This window comes from Pseudopodoces humilis, chromosome 1 (genome assembly GCF_049639895.1).
Source record: "Pseudopodoces humilis isolate 2021_Gansu_Grassland_sample_001 chromosome 1, ASM4963989v1, whole genome shotgun sequence".
In the NCBI taxonomy this organism is placed as follows: Eukaryota; Metazoa; Chordata; class Aves; order Passeriformes; family Paridae; genus Pseudopodoces; species Pseudopodoces humilis.
Window position 1 is genome coordinate 52,278,245 of NC_142200.1, and position 14,268 is coordinate 52,292,512.

The 14,268-nt window shown below is 43.2% G+C and overlaps 1 protein-coding gene across 2 annotated transcripts in view; it reads right to left on the minus strand.

Moving 5' to 3' along the window:
* The window catches only part of PTPN2 (protein tyrosine phosphatase non-receptor type 2), a 30,043-nt gene extending 24,837 nt beyond the window's left edge, over nucleotides 1-5,206 (minus strand). For both annotated transcript variants that reach the window (XM_005517279.2, XM_005517278.3), the window contains exons 1-2: nucleotides 4,983-5,206; nucleotides 2,320-2,410 (exon numbers count right to left, since the gene is read on the minus strand). In XM_005517279.2, the coding sequence (XP_005517336.1) occupies nucleotides 2,320-2,410; nucleotides 4,983-5,051 (160 nt within the window). In that variant the 5' untranslated portion in view covers nucleotides 5,052-5,206. The remainder of the gene's footprint in view (nucleotides 1-2,319; nucleotides 2,411-4,982) is intronic.
* Nucleotides 5,207-14,268: the final 9,062 nt, after the last annotated feature.

Here is a 14,268-nt window from a genome sequence, read left to right on the forward strand (position 1 = left end):
TTGAAATTTTATTTATTATTTTATTTGCTACCTTGAAATCTTATTTATCACACACTCCCTTACAGGTCTTTTTCTACTCCTGACTCTCATCTTTCTTACTGAAGCAATGATAAGTCATATTTGAAAACACATAAGTAAAATTCAGGAGAAATTAACTAGTTCAAACACAGTGTTCTGCTCTGTTCTCCTGGTACAGCTTTGTTCCTAGTGCCCAGTTTTGCAAGCTATTTAGGTGAACCAATTCAAACCATTTTCTTTCATAAATGCTAAAAGCTGACACATTCTTCATAAACTTCACTATCTTATTCATCATGAAATAAATTATGTCAGAGTGTAACAGCTCTAGCCTTTTCCTGAGCCCTACTTTTCTGAACTACTACTTCAATATTAGATTTTATCTGTCTCTCTGCTTTTGCCTTGGGTCCAGGAATTAATACAATAATTTATATTTTTTTCTACTGGCTAAACATGCATTTTAGAAGCAGGCTTTGCCATGACTAAGGCAAAGGCGTTTGATGCTCTTCATTACTGTAAAAGGCATGCCATGATTAAAGAAAACATTGAGCTCCAAATAACTGCAGAAGAATGAATACAGGTCACATCTGCAAAGTATTACTGGAAGTATTATTACGTACTACTTCTATAATACAATAAACTTTTATTTATTTAGGAAACAATATTTTTAAAAAGAAAAAAGCACAAACAGTTTGAAAGTAAATTTTCACTCTCTTAACATAAATTACATTCACATATGGGAGAAACTGTAGATAAATGCACAGACACAGCTTCTGACATGGAAATTGTACAGGATGTTAGACCCAGAACTAGAACCTGGGACTTCTGGGTTCAAATCTAATTTCCTACCTTCTCGTCTTACAACCTCCATTGCAACTTAGGTATGAAACAGAAAGTGAATAAAACACCTCTTTCAGCATCAGTAAGATGATGATGCTGTGCTGCAACAGGACAGCAAAGCTGGGACACCCAAGTGCCGCTGTACAGACCAACATGTTTCCACCAGAGGACTGGCTCCATTTCCTGAGCCTAATGTGAAAGCCAGTGAGCCTTGCCTCATGTGAGGTATCTTCCTCAGTTCTGGACACTCCTCCACTGGAATGCCACACAGACACAGCAAGGAAGCCTTGCACTGAATTTGTAAGTTCAGTTACATCAATGTGCGGCACAGGGGGTCAGCACAACGCCAGACTGGACTCATTTGGTACAAATTCACTGTGCCAATGATGCATCCTAGCAGCAGCCTAAGGAGCAGTATTGCATCTGACTGCTGTGACTCAATCCAAGACCCTTTCCGTGCCATTTTGAGAAGTGCTATGCACATGCTGTCACCACAACTTTCAACTGGAAACAAAGACCTCAGCACTTCTCCAAATCTTATAATAGGTATTCAGATCAGGCTCTCAAATGAAAAGCCCCAATATACCAGCAATCCTTCAAAAACTCTAGATCCAGTAACAAGGTGGTTTTGAGGACTCTTCAGTATTCTGGGAAACTTCATAAGGAACACATAAACGTTTTATCTGTCCTAACTTTAACATATTGCAAAAAAATGAAAGCTTTATAATTTTTTTCCCCTTATCTGTAGCTCACTTCATTTTGCAATAATTTTGGCTTACGATTTCTGAAGTAAAATGCTGATGAAAGCTGATGAAGCTCACAAAATCTCTCTAGCAGAGATGTTGGTCTAAAAAAAAGTTTTTTTCACGTGAGAAATATGATCATTATGTCAAAAAGAACATTTTATGGCAATTAGTCAAAGTACAAAGCACGTCACACCTTATTTACTACACAGGCAAAGCCAACAAAATCTCAAGCATTTTTTAAAGCAGCATTAGAAATTGAGTGGCATTTATCCATACCACCTTAAAAATGCGCAGAATCACTCAGTCCAAAAAGAGAACACTTCTGTTAGTCAAGGCATATTAACTTAATCTCTATATTCATTTTTTTACAACAGATAAAGCACTATTAAACAAATAATTTCCGTATGATAAAAATATCTCTAAAACATTACTCTGCAGCTCACCAAAATTTACCTATACACTAATGACATACACTATGATTTGCAAACATCTTTCATTCATCATTCAGCACAATGAGTTTAACATGCAGACTTTCCTCCATCCTGTTATACACATCTGTGTATGTGTTACAAAAATGCCACATTTATCATAGGATATAGGCCTACAGAAAGAAACAAAATGCAAAATTTGCAATGACCATGACTTATCACCTCCAGTGTCAACAGGATAAGAGAAGGTCTAGTAAGTGTACTGCAATTATTGCAGAAAAGATACTCACATGGACTAACATCTCTGTATCTGTTTCGATTTCTGTTTTCTGGATATTTTGCAACTCTGTGAGGGTAGTCACTGGATTTATGTCGGATTTCCTTAAAAAGACAAAGTAAATAATTGACTTGTAACCAGCAACCTGATTAAAAATAGTGTTCTACACATACTACTAATTAAGTAATATTGTTAATAACTAACATTTTTTAAACCAACTTTTACTGCACCTAGTGTCATTTTCACTCAGAAGATGTCGCAATCATGGCCAAACTGCTACCATTTATCTTCCTAAAGTAATCCTCCTAAAGGCTAAAACTACCAAATGTAAGCACCACTGAACAAGCAAGTGCTGCATCAGGAACAAACAGCAAAACAACCCTCACCCCAGATACACTTATTACTTTACAGTTATCATTACACTTACAGTTTACCTCAGAGCGGCACATCATCTCCCAAAGCAATAAGGGACCCAGACACAACAGCAGTATTCTGCTGGCTCCTTTTTAAAGTGACTGGAAGCATAAAACCCCACAAATGTAAGTGAACCAGTTAATGATTTTATGGCTACTATTAAGGGCCATAGGATTATTCTTGGTGGTTTGACGGCTGATCCCACACAGCTGTAGTTAAACGTGAACCAATATGAAGAATTCTAGAGTCACAAATATCAATGTGAATCAAAGCCTGTTCTCCCCACACACTAATACAAACCTTCTAATAATATGTGAGATATTGAGATTCACACACTATTTTAAGCACCCTACTGTTTACACATTCTGAATGTTCTGCTTTATTGATTTCTTCCCTGAGTGCACCTTTTCTACAACTTCACTAAGACATACAGAATTACCTTATGCATAAAACTGAGAACAGCCTTCAATGTATTCTACTCTGTCTTTATATCTCTGTACTGATGCTATCTCAGCAGAAATGTTGCACAGTACAGAATTAACAATATTTAACTTTGAATTCTCCTTCTGTTTTTAGATTATGTTGCTACATTTGATCATTATGTCCCAAAGGGCATTTAAACTTCCTATTACAGCTGAGCATTCTTTGGTCTTCTCAATGTTCCCACTATCTTTGTCTCCAAACTTCCTAAATAGTCTAGTCTATTCCCAGACAATGAACACAGCCAGAAAGGGCATGAGCGGAAATGTAACATACAAAAGAAAGCACCAATTCTTAGCATTGGTTGTGTGACCTTTCTTTAAAATGTACTGCCAATCTGCAAAGAACATAAATCACAATGTGGAGTAGCATCTGCCAAGCACCAATACTCCACATATTTGTAAAATCGCTTGATCTGTTAAGATTTTTATTTTGATACAGCACACTGCAACTTCTCTTGTTTACATGGCTGACAAGCTTTGGGAGTTTGCACAAAGAATGAATGGATCTGGCTGGCATTCACACCCAAGTTCCCGTGAAAGGTAAATTTTGTATTACTCAGTAACAGGATGCAATACATTTTTTTCTTAAAGCACCTGCACCGTCAGTGCACAAAATCAGACCCATATTTTGGTAAAGAAATACTAAAATAGCTGGAAATACTTCTACAGTGATGGCGTGGGAGGGCAGGCTTGCTAAAAAGAATTAAACTTAAGGAAGTTTAATCACGAATTCTAAAATCAGTTTTCCCACATAATATTCAGCCATCATGCAGGATCACAGCACGCCTTGACCTGGAAGGGACCCACAAAAATCATCAGGTCCAACTCCTGAAAATGCACAGAATAATCCAAAGTGCCTGAAATAATCCATGTGCCTGAAAGCATTGTCTGAACCCTTCCTAAACTCTGGGAGGCTTGGTGCTAGATGCTACTTATTTATAATGAAGATACATCCAAAACTGCAATATCGAAAATACTACAGTAGAAATGTATTTGAATCACATATAAATCAAATCAATTGCTAATTTAACAGAGAAAAAGCATAATTTGAAGTCAGTAAAGAAAACTTTGGGGTTTGGTTCTCTTTCCTCATTTGTGAAAGAGTGCTATAAAATATTGCAAGCTTAAGTGCTCTAGTGATACCAGCTGATACATAACGTCTGTTTTTCTCGGAAGTTCCTAATCTCGTTTAAAAAAAAAAAAAATTGCAAATACTGTATTTTATTTAGCGGCATTCGGGCAGGGTCCCCGCAGCAGACGCTGAGCTGACCAAGGCAGCGGGAACAGGCGCTGAGGAGGGAGCACGGGTGCCTGAGGAGCCGCACGAAACCGCGGGGGCGGGCTGGAGAGGGGAGCATCCAAGCCTTGGCCGAATCCGTACTATCGGGCACCGGTTCTCAGACAGCCCACAAGCCGCGAAGCCCCACGGCGGCTGCCCCGGCTCGGACCGGTCCCCGCTCGGTTGAGCCCTGAGGGCAGCGCGGACCAAGAACCGCCACCGAGCCCGCGCACCCGCCCCGCCCCGCGCCTGCGCGCCACCGCCCCCCTCCCGGGTCCGCCCCGCGAGCACATGCGCAGCGCTTGCCCACGGCTCCGCTGCGCGCACCTGAGGGCGAGAGTCCTGTTGGCCCAGCGACTTCCGCTCTCCCCGCTGCTGAGGCGGCGGCAGAGCCGCACACCGGGCACGGGCGCTGCCGGTCCGCGGGTCTCTCTCCCCCCGCCCTTCCCCCCGCCCTCCCTGTTGCTCTCCGGCTGGAGCCGACCACGCCGCTCGGCTCACCAGATAACGCGCCTGCCAGTCGTTCGTGGCGTCGATCTCCTGGAACTCCTGCTCGATGGCGGCGGACATGATGGCGGCGGTGGCCGCAGCGGCCGCCAGGGCGCGCGAGCCTGTCCGCAGCAGGCCGAGCGGCGAACTCGCGACCGCTCGCGCGCAGCCCCCCGCCTCACGGCAGCTGCGGGCGCGCACATACGCTCGCGACCGGGTGTCCCGCAGCCGGCGCTGGGCGCATGTGCGGCCCTTGCCCCGCCCACCGAAGCCGTGGAGATCACGCCTCCCCGGGAGGAGGAGGCGGGAAGCACCTGGGGTGACGTCACCTGCGCGGGGCGGGGGCGGAGCCGCTCTCAGGTGTCGCGGGGTCTCGGCAGGACCGGGGACTTCGGCCACCAAATGGGTACCCGAGCGCTTGCTGTCACAAAAATCACAGACTCCGTTCGGTTGGGAAAGATCTCCGAGATCATCGAGTCCAACCTGTGGCCGAACATCACCACGTTAACTAGACCATGGCACTAAGTGCCACATCCTTCTCTAAACACCTCCAGGCACGGTGGCTCCATCGCCTCTCTGAGCAGTCAGTCCCAGTATTTAATCGTCCTTTCTGTGAAGAATTTTTTCCTAATATCCAACCTGAACCTCCCATGGCCTGAGGCCTTGTCCTCTCGTCCTGTCGTTGCTTGCCTGACTGACCCCCTCCTGGCCAAAACCTCCTTTCAGGCAGGTGTAGAGAGTGATAAGGTCACCCCTGAGCCACCTCTTCTCCCGGCTAAACACCCTCAGCTCCCATCAGCAGCTCCTCACGGGACATGTGCTCCAGACCCTTCCCCAGCATCACTGCCTTTCTCTGGACACGCACTAGCACCTCAGTGTCCTTCTGAACTGAGGGGCCCAGAACTGAACTCAGTATTCGAGGTGCAGCATCACCAAAGTGCGTGCAGGGGGACAATCACTGCCCTGGTCTTGCTGGACACACTACTCCTGATGCAAGCCAGGATTCCACTGGCCTTCTTGGCCACCTCCACACTCTGCTGTGCCCACATTCAGTTGACCACTGGTCCTTTTTCACTGGGCCACTTTGCGGCCACTCTGCCTTCAGCCTGTAGTGCTGCATCGCTGTGCCGATGTCTCTGAGAGGACACAGCCCCCGAAGGGTGCATGAGCTCTTCCAGCCGCCGGCGAGTCCCTAGCCCGGCTCAGGGTAGCACCCCCGGCGATGTGCCCCGCCGGCAGCCACTGGTTCCGAAAAGCAGAAGTGCGAAGACACGGACGTGTCGGACAGACAAATCACAGCGGGGCTCGCTGTTCCGAAAGCAGAAACGCCGTGTCCCACAGCGATTGCCTCACTGGGACAGAAAGTCCCTTAGGGGGGACACCGGACAAAGCCAAAGGTCGGGCCGGGTCAGAGAGGCCTGCGCGGCGCCGGCTGCTGGGGGACACCAGGCTTTGGCCCCCGGGCAGGCGGGAGACGCCTCGTGGCTCAGCACAGGTCGCTGGAAAACCCCCGGCGCCTTAAAAATGTTTGAATTAGTGCCACGAAGGGGAACTATGTACCGTCAGTGTGTGTAAGTATCTGAAGGGAGGGTGCCAAGAGGATGGAGCCAGGCTCCTCTCGGTGGTGCCAAGCAATAGGATAAAAGGCCACGGCATAAACTGATAGTCAGGAAGTTCCACATGGATATGAGGAAGAATTTCTTTCTTGTGCGGGTGCCCGCGCAATGGAACAGATTGTCCAGAGAGGTTGTGGATTTTCCTTCACTGGAGACATTCAAGAACCGTTTGGACGTAATTCTGTGCGATGTGTTCTAGGATGATCCTGCTTTAGCAGGGGGGCTGGATCAGACGATCCCTTCCAATCTTCCCCATTTTGTGAGAGGTTACAATGGCTCCCCGCACGCCGGTGACAGTCCTGCCCTCGGCCCGCCGCGGCCTCCTCTTCCGCCTGTTCCTGTCCTGAACCTTAACTCCCGGCGCACCCTTTCCTTGCCGCAGCCTCTCCCCCACCCTCAACACGGCTCTCACGGACTGGGAGGTTTCCGTGGAAACTTTTGTATCTGCTCTCTCCCACGCCCGAGGAGCCTCTGCCCTGCAGGGCGCCCCAGTCGCTCCCCTCGGCTTCCCTACCCGGCCACCACCGGCCCCCGCTGCCCCGACCCCCTCAGAGGGCCCGACACCAGGCACGTACACGGGCAGGGGCTGGGCATCTCAACTGTGGTGTGACTGACAGCTGAAGGACTGGATGCCATGGAGAGGGGTGGCGTGGACCTGGACAAGCTCGAGGAGTGGGCACATGGAAATCTCATAAAGTTTAACAAGACTCAGTGGTCAGGTCAAACGTCAATATCAATATAGACTGGTGTCTGAACAGATGGAGAGCAGCCCTGCCAAGAAGCACTTGGAGGTGCTGGTAGATGAGAGGCAGGACAGGAGCCAGCAATGTAAGCTTGCAGCCCAGAAAGCCAGCCACATCCTGGGATTCTCCCCCTCTGCTCTGCTCTTGTGGGACCCCAAGTGCAGTGCTACATCCAGTTCTGGAGTTGCCAGCACAGGAAGGGCTGTTGGAGCAAGTCCAGAAAAGGGCCAACAAGTTGATCTGACAAATGCAGTCCCTCTCTTAAAGGCTGAGAGAATTGTGATTGTTCAGCCTGAAAAAGAAAGGGCTCAGGAGTGAGCCCTTTTCATGGTCCTCCAATACCTGAAAGAAGGCTACAAGGAAGATGGATAGGTACCTTTTAGAAGGGCATGTAGTGATAGGACAAGGGTGAATGGTCTTAAATTGAGAGTAGGTTTAAATTAGGTATTAGGATTAAGGACTTTGCTTAGAGGATGGTGAAACACTGGAACAGGTCATGCAGAGAAGTTGTGGATGCCCCTTCCCTGGAAGTGTTCATAGCCAGGTTGGATGGAGCTTTGAGCAACCTAGTGGAATGTGTCCCTGCCCAATGCAGAGGGGTTGGAACTAGAAGATCTTTAAGATCCCTTCCAGATCATATGATTCTGTGATCTACAGCTCCTGTGATAACCAAAGTCACAATGCTGAGTGTGGCTGTGCCATCTCTGCGGTTCTCTGTGTGCTGCCACTGCAGCCCCACGTGCAGCCCCCCTGCCTCCTTTGGGCCTCACCTGATGTTTAAGCACAACATGAGCAGCTACTATTTTTGAAACAGACTTGATTTTGAATACCTGCCACTGAATGCTGCTGCATTTCCTTTCTACCACACAGTGCTGGAAGTCCACTGGCTCACATGCTCCCCCAAGTCCTGGTAGAAAAGCTGGTGTCCTGGATACCATGGGATTGTGTGATGCCTTGGAAGCACAGCAGATGGGACAGCATGGATCAGTAAGTTCATAATAAGATTTTCTAAGTAACTCAAGGATTGCACAAGATTTTTTTGAACTATGGGTTCAAGCTTAGAAATCAACATAGGCAATATCTTTCCTAGATTTTTTCCTGCCTGCCTGCATGACTGACACGCGGGTCATGTCTGTAGTTCTGCAAGTGCTCTCTAGTTAATCAGTGTTCTATGTATGAACAGTTATGAAACAAGCAAATAAGAAAACATTTTTGAATTATGTTTATGATTTAAGAGTACAGCAAAGAATCCAAGTGCCCATCCTCAAGGTAAAGATTTGCTTTCATTTGAAGTAGATTTATTTGATTCAATTAATAAAATTGTTCTTTACCTCAGAAAACTTATGTTGTAGGGTGTAAGAAAGTAAATAGGTACATACAAGCTGTCTGCCAAATAACATATTTTAATAAAGAAATTAAAATGGACACCTTCCTTACTGATTTTAGACTTTGGCAGGCTTTTCCCTGTATATAAACATGCTGACTGATCTGTATTTATAGCATTTATGACATGATGTGCTTTTCACTTGTGCTTGTGATATTTGGGGTGGTAGTTCATTGTGGGACAGCAATGTAACTCCGTTGTTAGGAAAGGGAGTTTTATGGTAGCAGCTACATTTAGAATCTCTAACACAGATCAGTGCCCAGAGACATCTCATGGAAAGCTAAAAATGTTTGTTAATTGTGATTAGAGCTGGCTTAGAAAAGGAAAAACTTGTAAACTAGGGATTTCTGAAGAAATTGCTATTGTTCTGTTTTGGGTTGCTTTTTTTTTGACTGCAAATATGCTGAAAATTCAGCACCAGTTCTCTAGCTTTTAGGACCTGAGCCCAGGATAGATCCAAGACTACATTTCTAATGGTCTGTGAAGGAGAACTGTATATACAACATAAACCAAGTACACTCATTAGAAAACTTTATTCTGTTGCCAATGATATACTCCCATTCTATATTAGCTGAGCAGCCAAACCCAGATGAACTGCTACAGAAAGTCTTAAACCCTTGAGACCACATGAGACATGCAAAGAGGGATAACATAGTTGCTGGAAAGTCTAGTCTATTTTAGTGTTTTCAGTCTTAGTATAAACACAAGCAAGCAATGTTTTTTAATTAAAATCTCTGATTATTTGAGAAGCCCATTGCTGTGCTAACAAAACACTCACCCCAAAGTAGTTGCTATCCACAGTTTTGATTTCAAAATTTACTTTGGTGCCCATGAAGACCAATGCAGTTAATTTTAAATGCTTTTTGTCCAGTGATCTTGGCTGAACTATTATTTTAGTACCAGTCTGGAGCAGACTAAGTGTTTGTTCCTCTGTGTGTACTTTTTTGGGTCATTCACTGGAACTACTTAAGCACCATTTATTGGAAATGATCTGGTTTGTGCTGCTTTTCTGAGAAACATTTTAGATATTGGTAGATGAAGAACAAATTCTTCCCTGAGGTGGTCTTATTCACAAATACACTCCACATCAATTTTAACTGTTAAGGAAGAGAGCTGTAATGTGCTTAAGCTTGCCACAATGTGAAAGGAGGAGCACATGTAATTCCTGATTTAAGTCTTATAGCCCAAGGCCTAAAACAGAAGAGGATCCTCCCTTCCCTGAACTGGATAGGACTTGAAACCCAGAAGTGCTGGCCACTCTGCTGGCATCTGGTAGGGAGTAGAGAAGCTGAACGAAAAGGTCCAGTGGTCAGGATAAAACAGATTTCATTTTTATATGCATTTACAGTGCACTCTTTGTATTTCAGACTTTTGGAAGCTGTATTCCTTGCTCAAGTGAACATTAAAATTCCCATTACTGAAAGTGCGTGTTGGTGCACATACATTTCCTCAGCTATATTATTGCTTTCTCCTGCCCAAAATTGTATTCTAGCTTACAACAAGACGGGGAAGGAAAAAAAAAAAAAAAGAAAACACCCAAACCCCCCACAGCAAACCCTTCAAAATGTATGTAGCAAAATGCAAATCCTTATAGCAGCAACTAAAGCAGAACAGAAGTGCAAGGGCCTCAAACAAGTTTGCTTTCAGCTAAGGATGTCTTTCACATCAGTCAGAAATATACAACAGTGGGATCCTATTGTCCAGTGTCTGATAAAAACTGGCTCTGTAGTAAAGGTGATTGGATTATGGAAGAGAAGGACAATACACAGCTGTGCCCAGACTGTTGTATACAATTGCTCAAACTGTTGTCTGGAGTTCTATGTAGAAGAAGTTCATGGCCAAGGAAGAAAGGAAATATTAAGAACTATTAAGGAAGTCTTTCACAGTCTAGAGATTTGTGCCAGTCTGTATGGCACTGGAGTCCCATGGTGAAGCTGAAATAATTGTGGAGTATGAAAAGGGTAACTGGCAGAAGTGCTGTCACGAGTGAATGGACACACCAGCTGCCAGAAAAGACAGCCAGCCAGAATGTCTGAGGGATAGAACAACTTTAGGCTCCGCTGTGGCTTTGTGAAACAGCCCTTCCAGCAACCTAAGCTGGGGTGTGCAGTCAGCCACAAAGCCTAATGCCTATGAGTCAATGCAGGGGATGTTTGGTACGGTTATGGGAAGAAAAAAAGAGCCAGTTGCCAAGAGAAAGATGACTCTGAGTTATTATTTTTCTTGCTTGTAGAGAGGATCTTGCTTGCTGGGGATGGTTTGTGTCCATTACTTGACTTTCTGTCTCTCTTTCCTTGTTGCCCCTAGCTACAGTGACATTTGTTGAAATCACCATTTGCAAGTGAGAAACTCTAATTCAGTGAGTGTGGCTTAGCGTCATTCCATGGTCCTGGTCAGAAGGTCAATTTTTGCTAGAAATGGCATCTATATAACTGCCTGTAACTGACATAGAGTGTCCACATTGAAAGTTTGTTTAAAGATCATGGGTTTATCGGACTTTAAAACTGCCTCACAGAATGAATAGGGCCTTTCCTTGCTTAGACTGTTTCTAATCTCGTAGCTGTTATTTCAAAGAGTTACTTTACATGATGGCATAATGGTTAGGAAGCAGTTCTGGAAACAGTTGTGGAACAGTTCTTTATACTGGACAGTGAGTCTTTCACTCAAGTTGTCTTACAATGGTGAAGTCATAGTACCATGGTCTTGTAACTTGTTTCTAGCACAGATTCTGTATTTTAGTGGTTTCCATGCTTGATTATATGTATCTTCATCTATATTCAATCTTATCTTCCAAATTACAAAATTAAGGTAATTTTCTGAATTACAGCTGGAAAGATTGTGATGCACCAGACCACTGTTGTTTGCTAGGAGAAGTTCTGGTAAGAAAATACTGTTTTAGCAGAAGACTTTCTCCTGAGAAGTAACAGTAAATGTTCCTATTATAAATTTGTATTCTCAGTTTTATATTCCGGGGGTTTTTTGGGTTTCCCAGTATCAGAACAAAGCAATTATGACTATTTTCATGGGTGTAACAGTCTCTGAATTGTTTTTGCTTTTTTTTTTTTTTGGCCCCAATAGTTCAAAATAAGAGTCTTCAGATTGTAATCCATGTTTGTAATTTATGCTTCTGCATTAGACAACCTGAAGTACCAATAACAGGAAAGGATTTTCTTGTACTACTCACTGTAATAGTGATTTAAAATATCTCATTGTTACCAACTTCATAGATACTAAAATTTACCATGTGGTGGTGAGCCTTTAACATATATTACAATAATTACTTCTGTCTTTCCAGTGATAGCAGAGGTAGGTCTGTGCAAGATTTGTGATATCTTTGCCTGTTTTTAAGTTGACGTTAATATATCGAATTTCATACAATTTCCCGTAGAAGCTTGTCCTGTTGAGATAATGAGCAGCCCTGTAGGAGCCACATTCTCTGAGTCACTGTTTTGATGGCAGAGTTCCATGAGTGTGCGGCTCATTTTGCCTGCTGAGATGTCCTTTGGTATGTTATAGAGAACAAGGTGTTCGCACTTGTGTTACTGTGTAAAGGCACTGGATCTTGTAAGGGCATGGAACATTATAGCAAAATTTGCATTGCTTCACTCACTTGGCAAGGCAGGACTGCAATAACCAATGCATCTCTCTTTTTACCTTCAAAGTAAATCAAAAGGCAAAGAGGAGAATAGATTTTGCCTGTCAGTGGCAAAGAGCCATGAAGAAATTGTTAATTTTTCAGGCAGCATGATTTCCTAACAAAAACAAATTAGTAGTGCATGTAAATTTTATCTTTCATTTTGAAATTTAAAAATGCCTTTTATAAAAACGTCTTTGCAATTAATCTACTAAAGTAAGGAGTCTTAAAAATCTGTTTTGCATAACAAATAAAATAGAGCTTTTGAATGTATACTATGTTTCCTTTGGTCCAGACATTTCAAACCTCTAATTCATACCTTTGTGGCATACAAATGGGCTGTTACTGCTAAGCCAATTTGTTTGTTTTCTCAAAGAAGAAAAACTGAATGTAATGTACTGAAAGAAGGATCCATAACACACGCTTTTCAATTGGAATGCTGTCAAGGTCTTTAACATCTTATTTTAGCCAGTGGAACAGTTCCAGCAGTTCAAGTCATGACATGACCACTTACTGGAATTAACAACCCAGGGAGAAAAGTGCCCTTGTGCAGAACGTGTCCAGTATCAAAATGGTTGTATGAAACTCTCTCAACCTTTAAATTGTATACATTTTTAATTTTCTTTTTCTCCTACTCTCTCACTGTGTGTGAAGACACTGTTTTTCTTTTAAAAACCCTATGGTACCACTCCTGGAGCAGATCTCTGCAAGTTCTTCAGTGGCTGACTTTCTAACACAGATTTGCAGTAAGGAAAAAATGTTACAAAGAGATAAAGAAAGTATTTTATTTTATTAAGATTGTATTTGTCAAGAAATATCCCATAGGGTCACTTCAACATCTCAGGTAACTTCTAGCTCCCATTCTCTTACACTAATTTTTGAAGCTCTATTCACTTGAAAATAATTTTCATTGTCCAAGATGGCTGCTTTCTTCGTACCAGCCCTCTCTGAAGCACTGAGAAGGAAAGGTAAGGTGCAGAGCAAAACCAGAGATGTTTGGGGGTTTTATTTGTTTTGTGCTTAAGAAAGACCACCTCAGTTTTCCCTTTTGTTTTTTCTTACTTAAGAAAGAACATTTAATTGAATCTAGTGACTAGATTCCTGAAAATGATACTGTGTGGAGGGGATTAAGAGATACAACTGCCATAAGCCTATATCTGCATTCCCTAAGAAGTTGTGACACTAACATGTATGTCATAATCAGAACAGTCCAGATTTCCCTTTGCTTCTCAACACATTGATAATACCTTATACATACTGTTATCAGAAGTTATAAATGCACAATCTAATTTCTAGATTCAGAATATATTTTTGCTGGTAAATGCCATAGGAGGAACAATATGGCAGCAGCAATAATGAATGATAAGTGGGATGCATTATTTGTGAAACTCTGCCACATGCACGGTCTTTGTCCTAGGATTTTTTCTGAGGAGCATCATGAATTGTGTGATGACGGTATTTCTTTTCTCAGAAAAGGTGGTAAGGATAACTCTCACCTAAATTCCAGAGTTTCAACCTTGGAAAGCAGGATGAGGCAGACAGCTGGAGGTGACTGCATCAGTCATTACAGCTAATTCTGCTGTCAAATATGCATAAACAGTGTGCAATATTACTATTGAATCTACACAATTCTGTCACAGCAAGTGGAATAAATCCTGAGTATCTTTGTACAGGAGGCTCCAATGAAGCAATGCAAGGACTATGTTTCTAAAACATAAATATGTATGATTTCAGGGTGACATTAAAACTTTCTCTTCTCTTTCTTTTACCTCTCACTTTCCTGAGATAGGAAGAAGTGAGGGTGCTTTGTTCACACAGAGAAGTAGTCATTTATAGGTTTGATAATTAATCAGATTAATGAAATCTATGCTGCAAGTTATAGCCCTCTGGTTATCTAACTGGAAACTTATATGCACAGCAT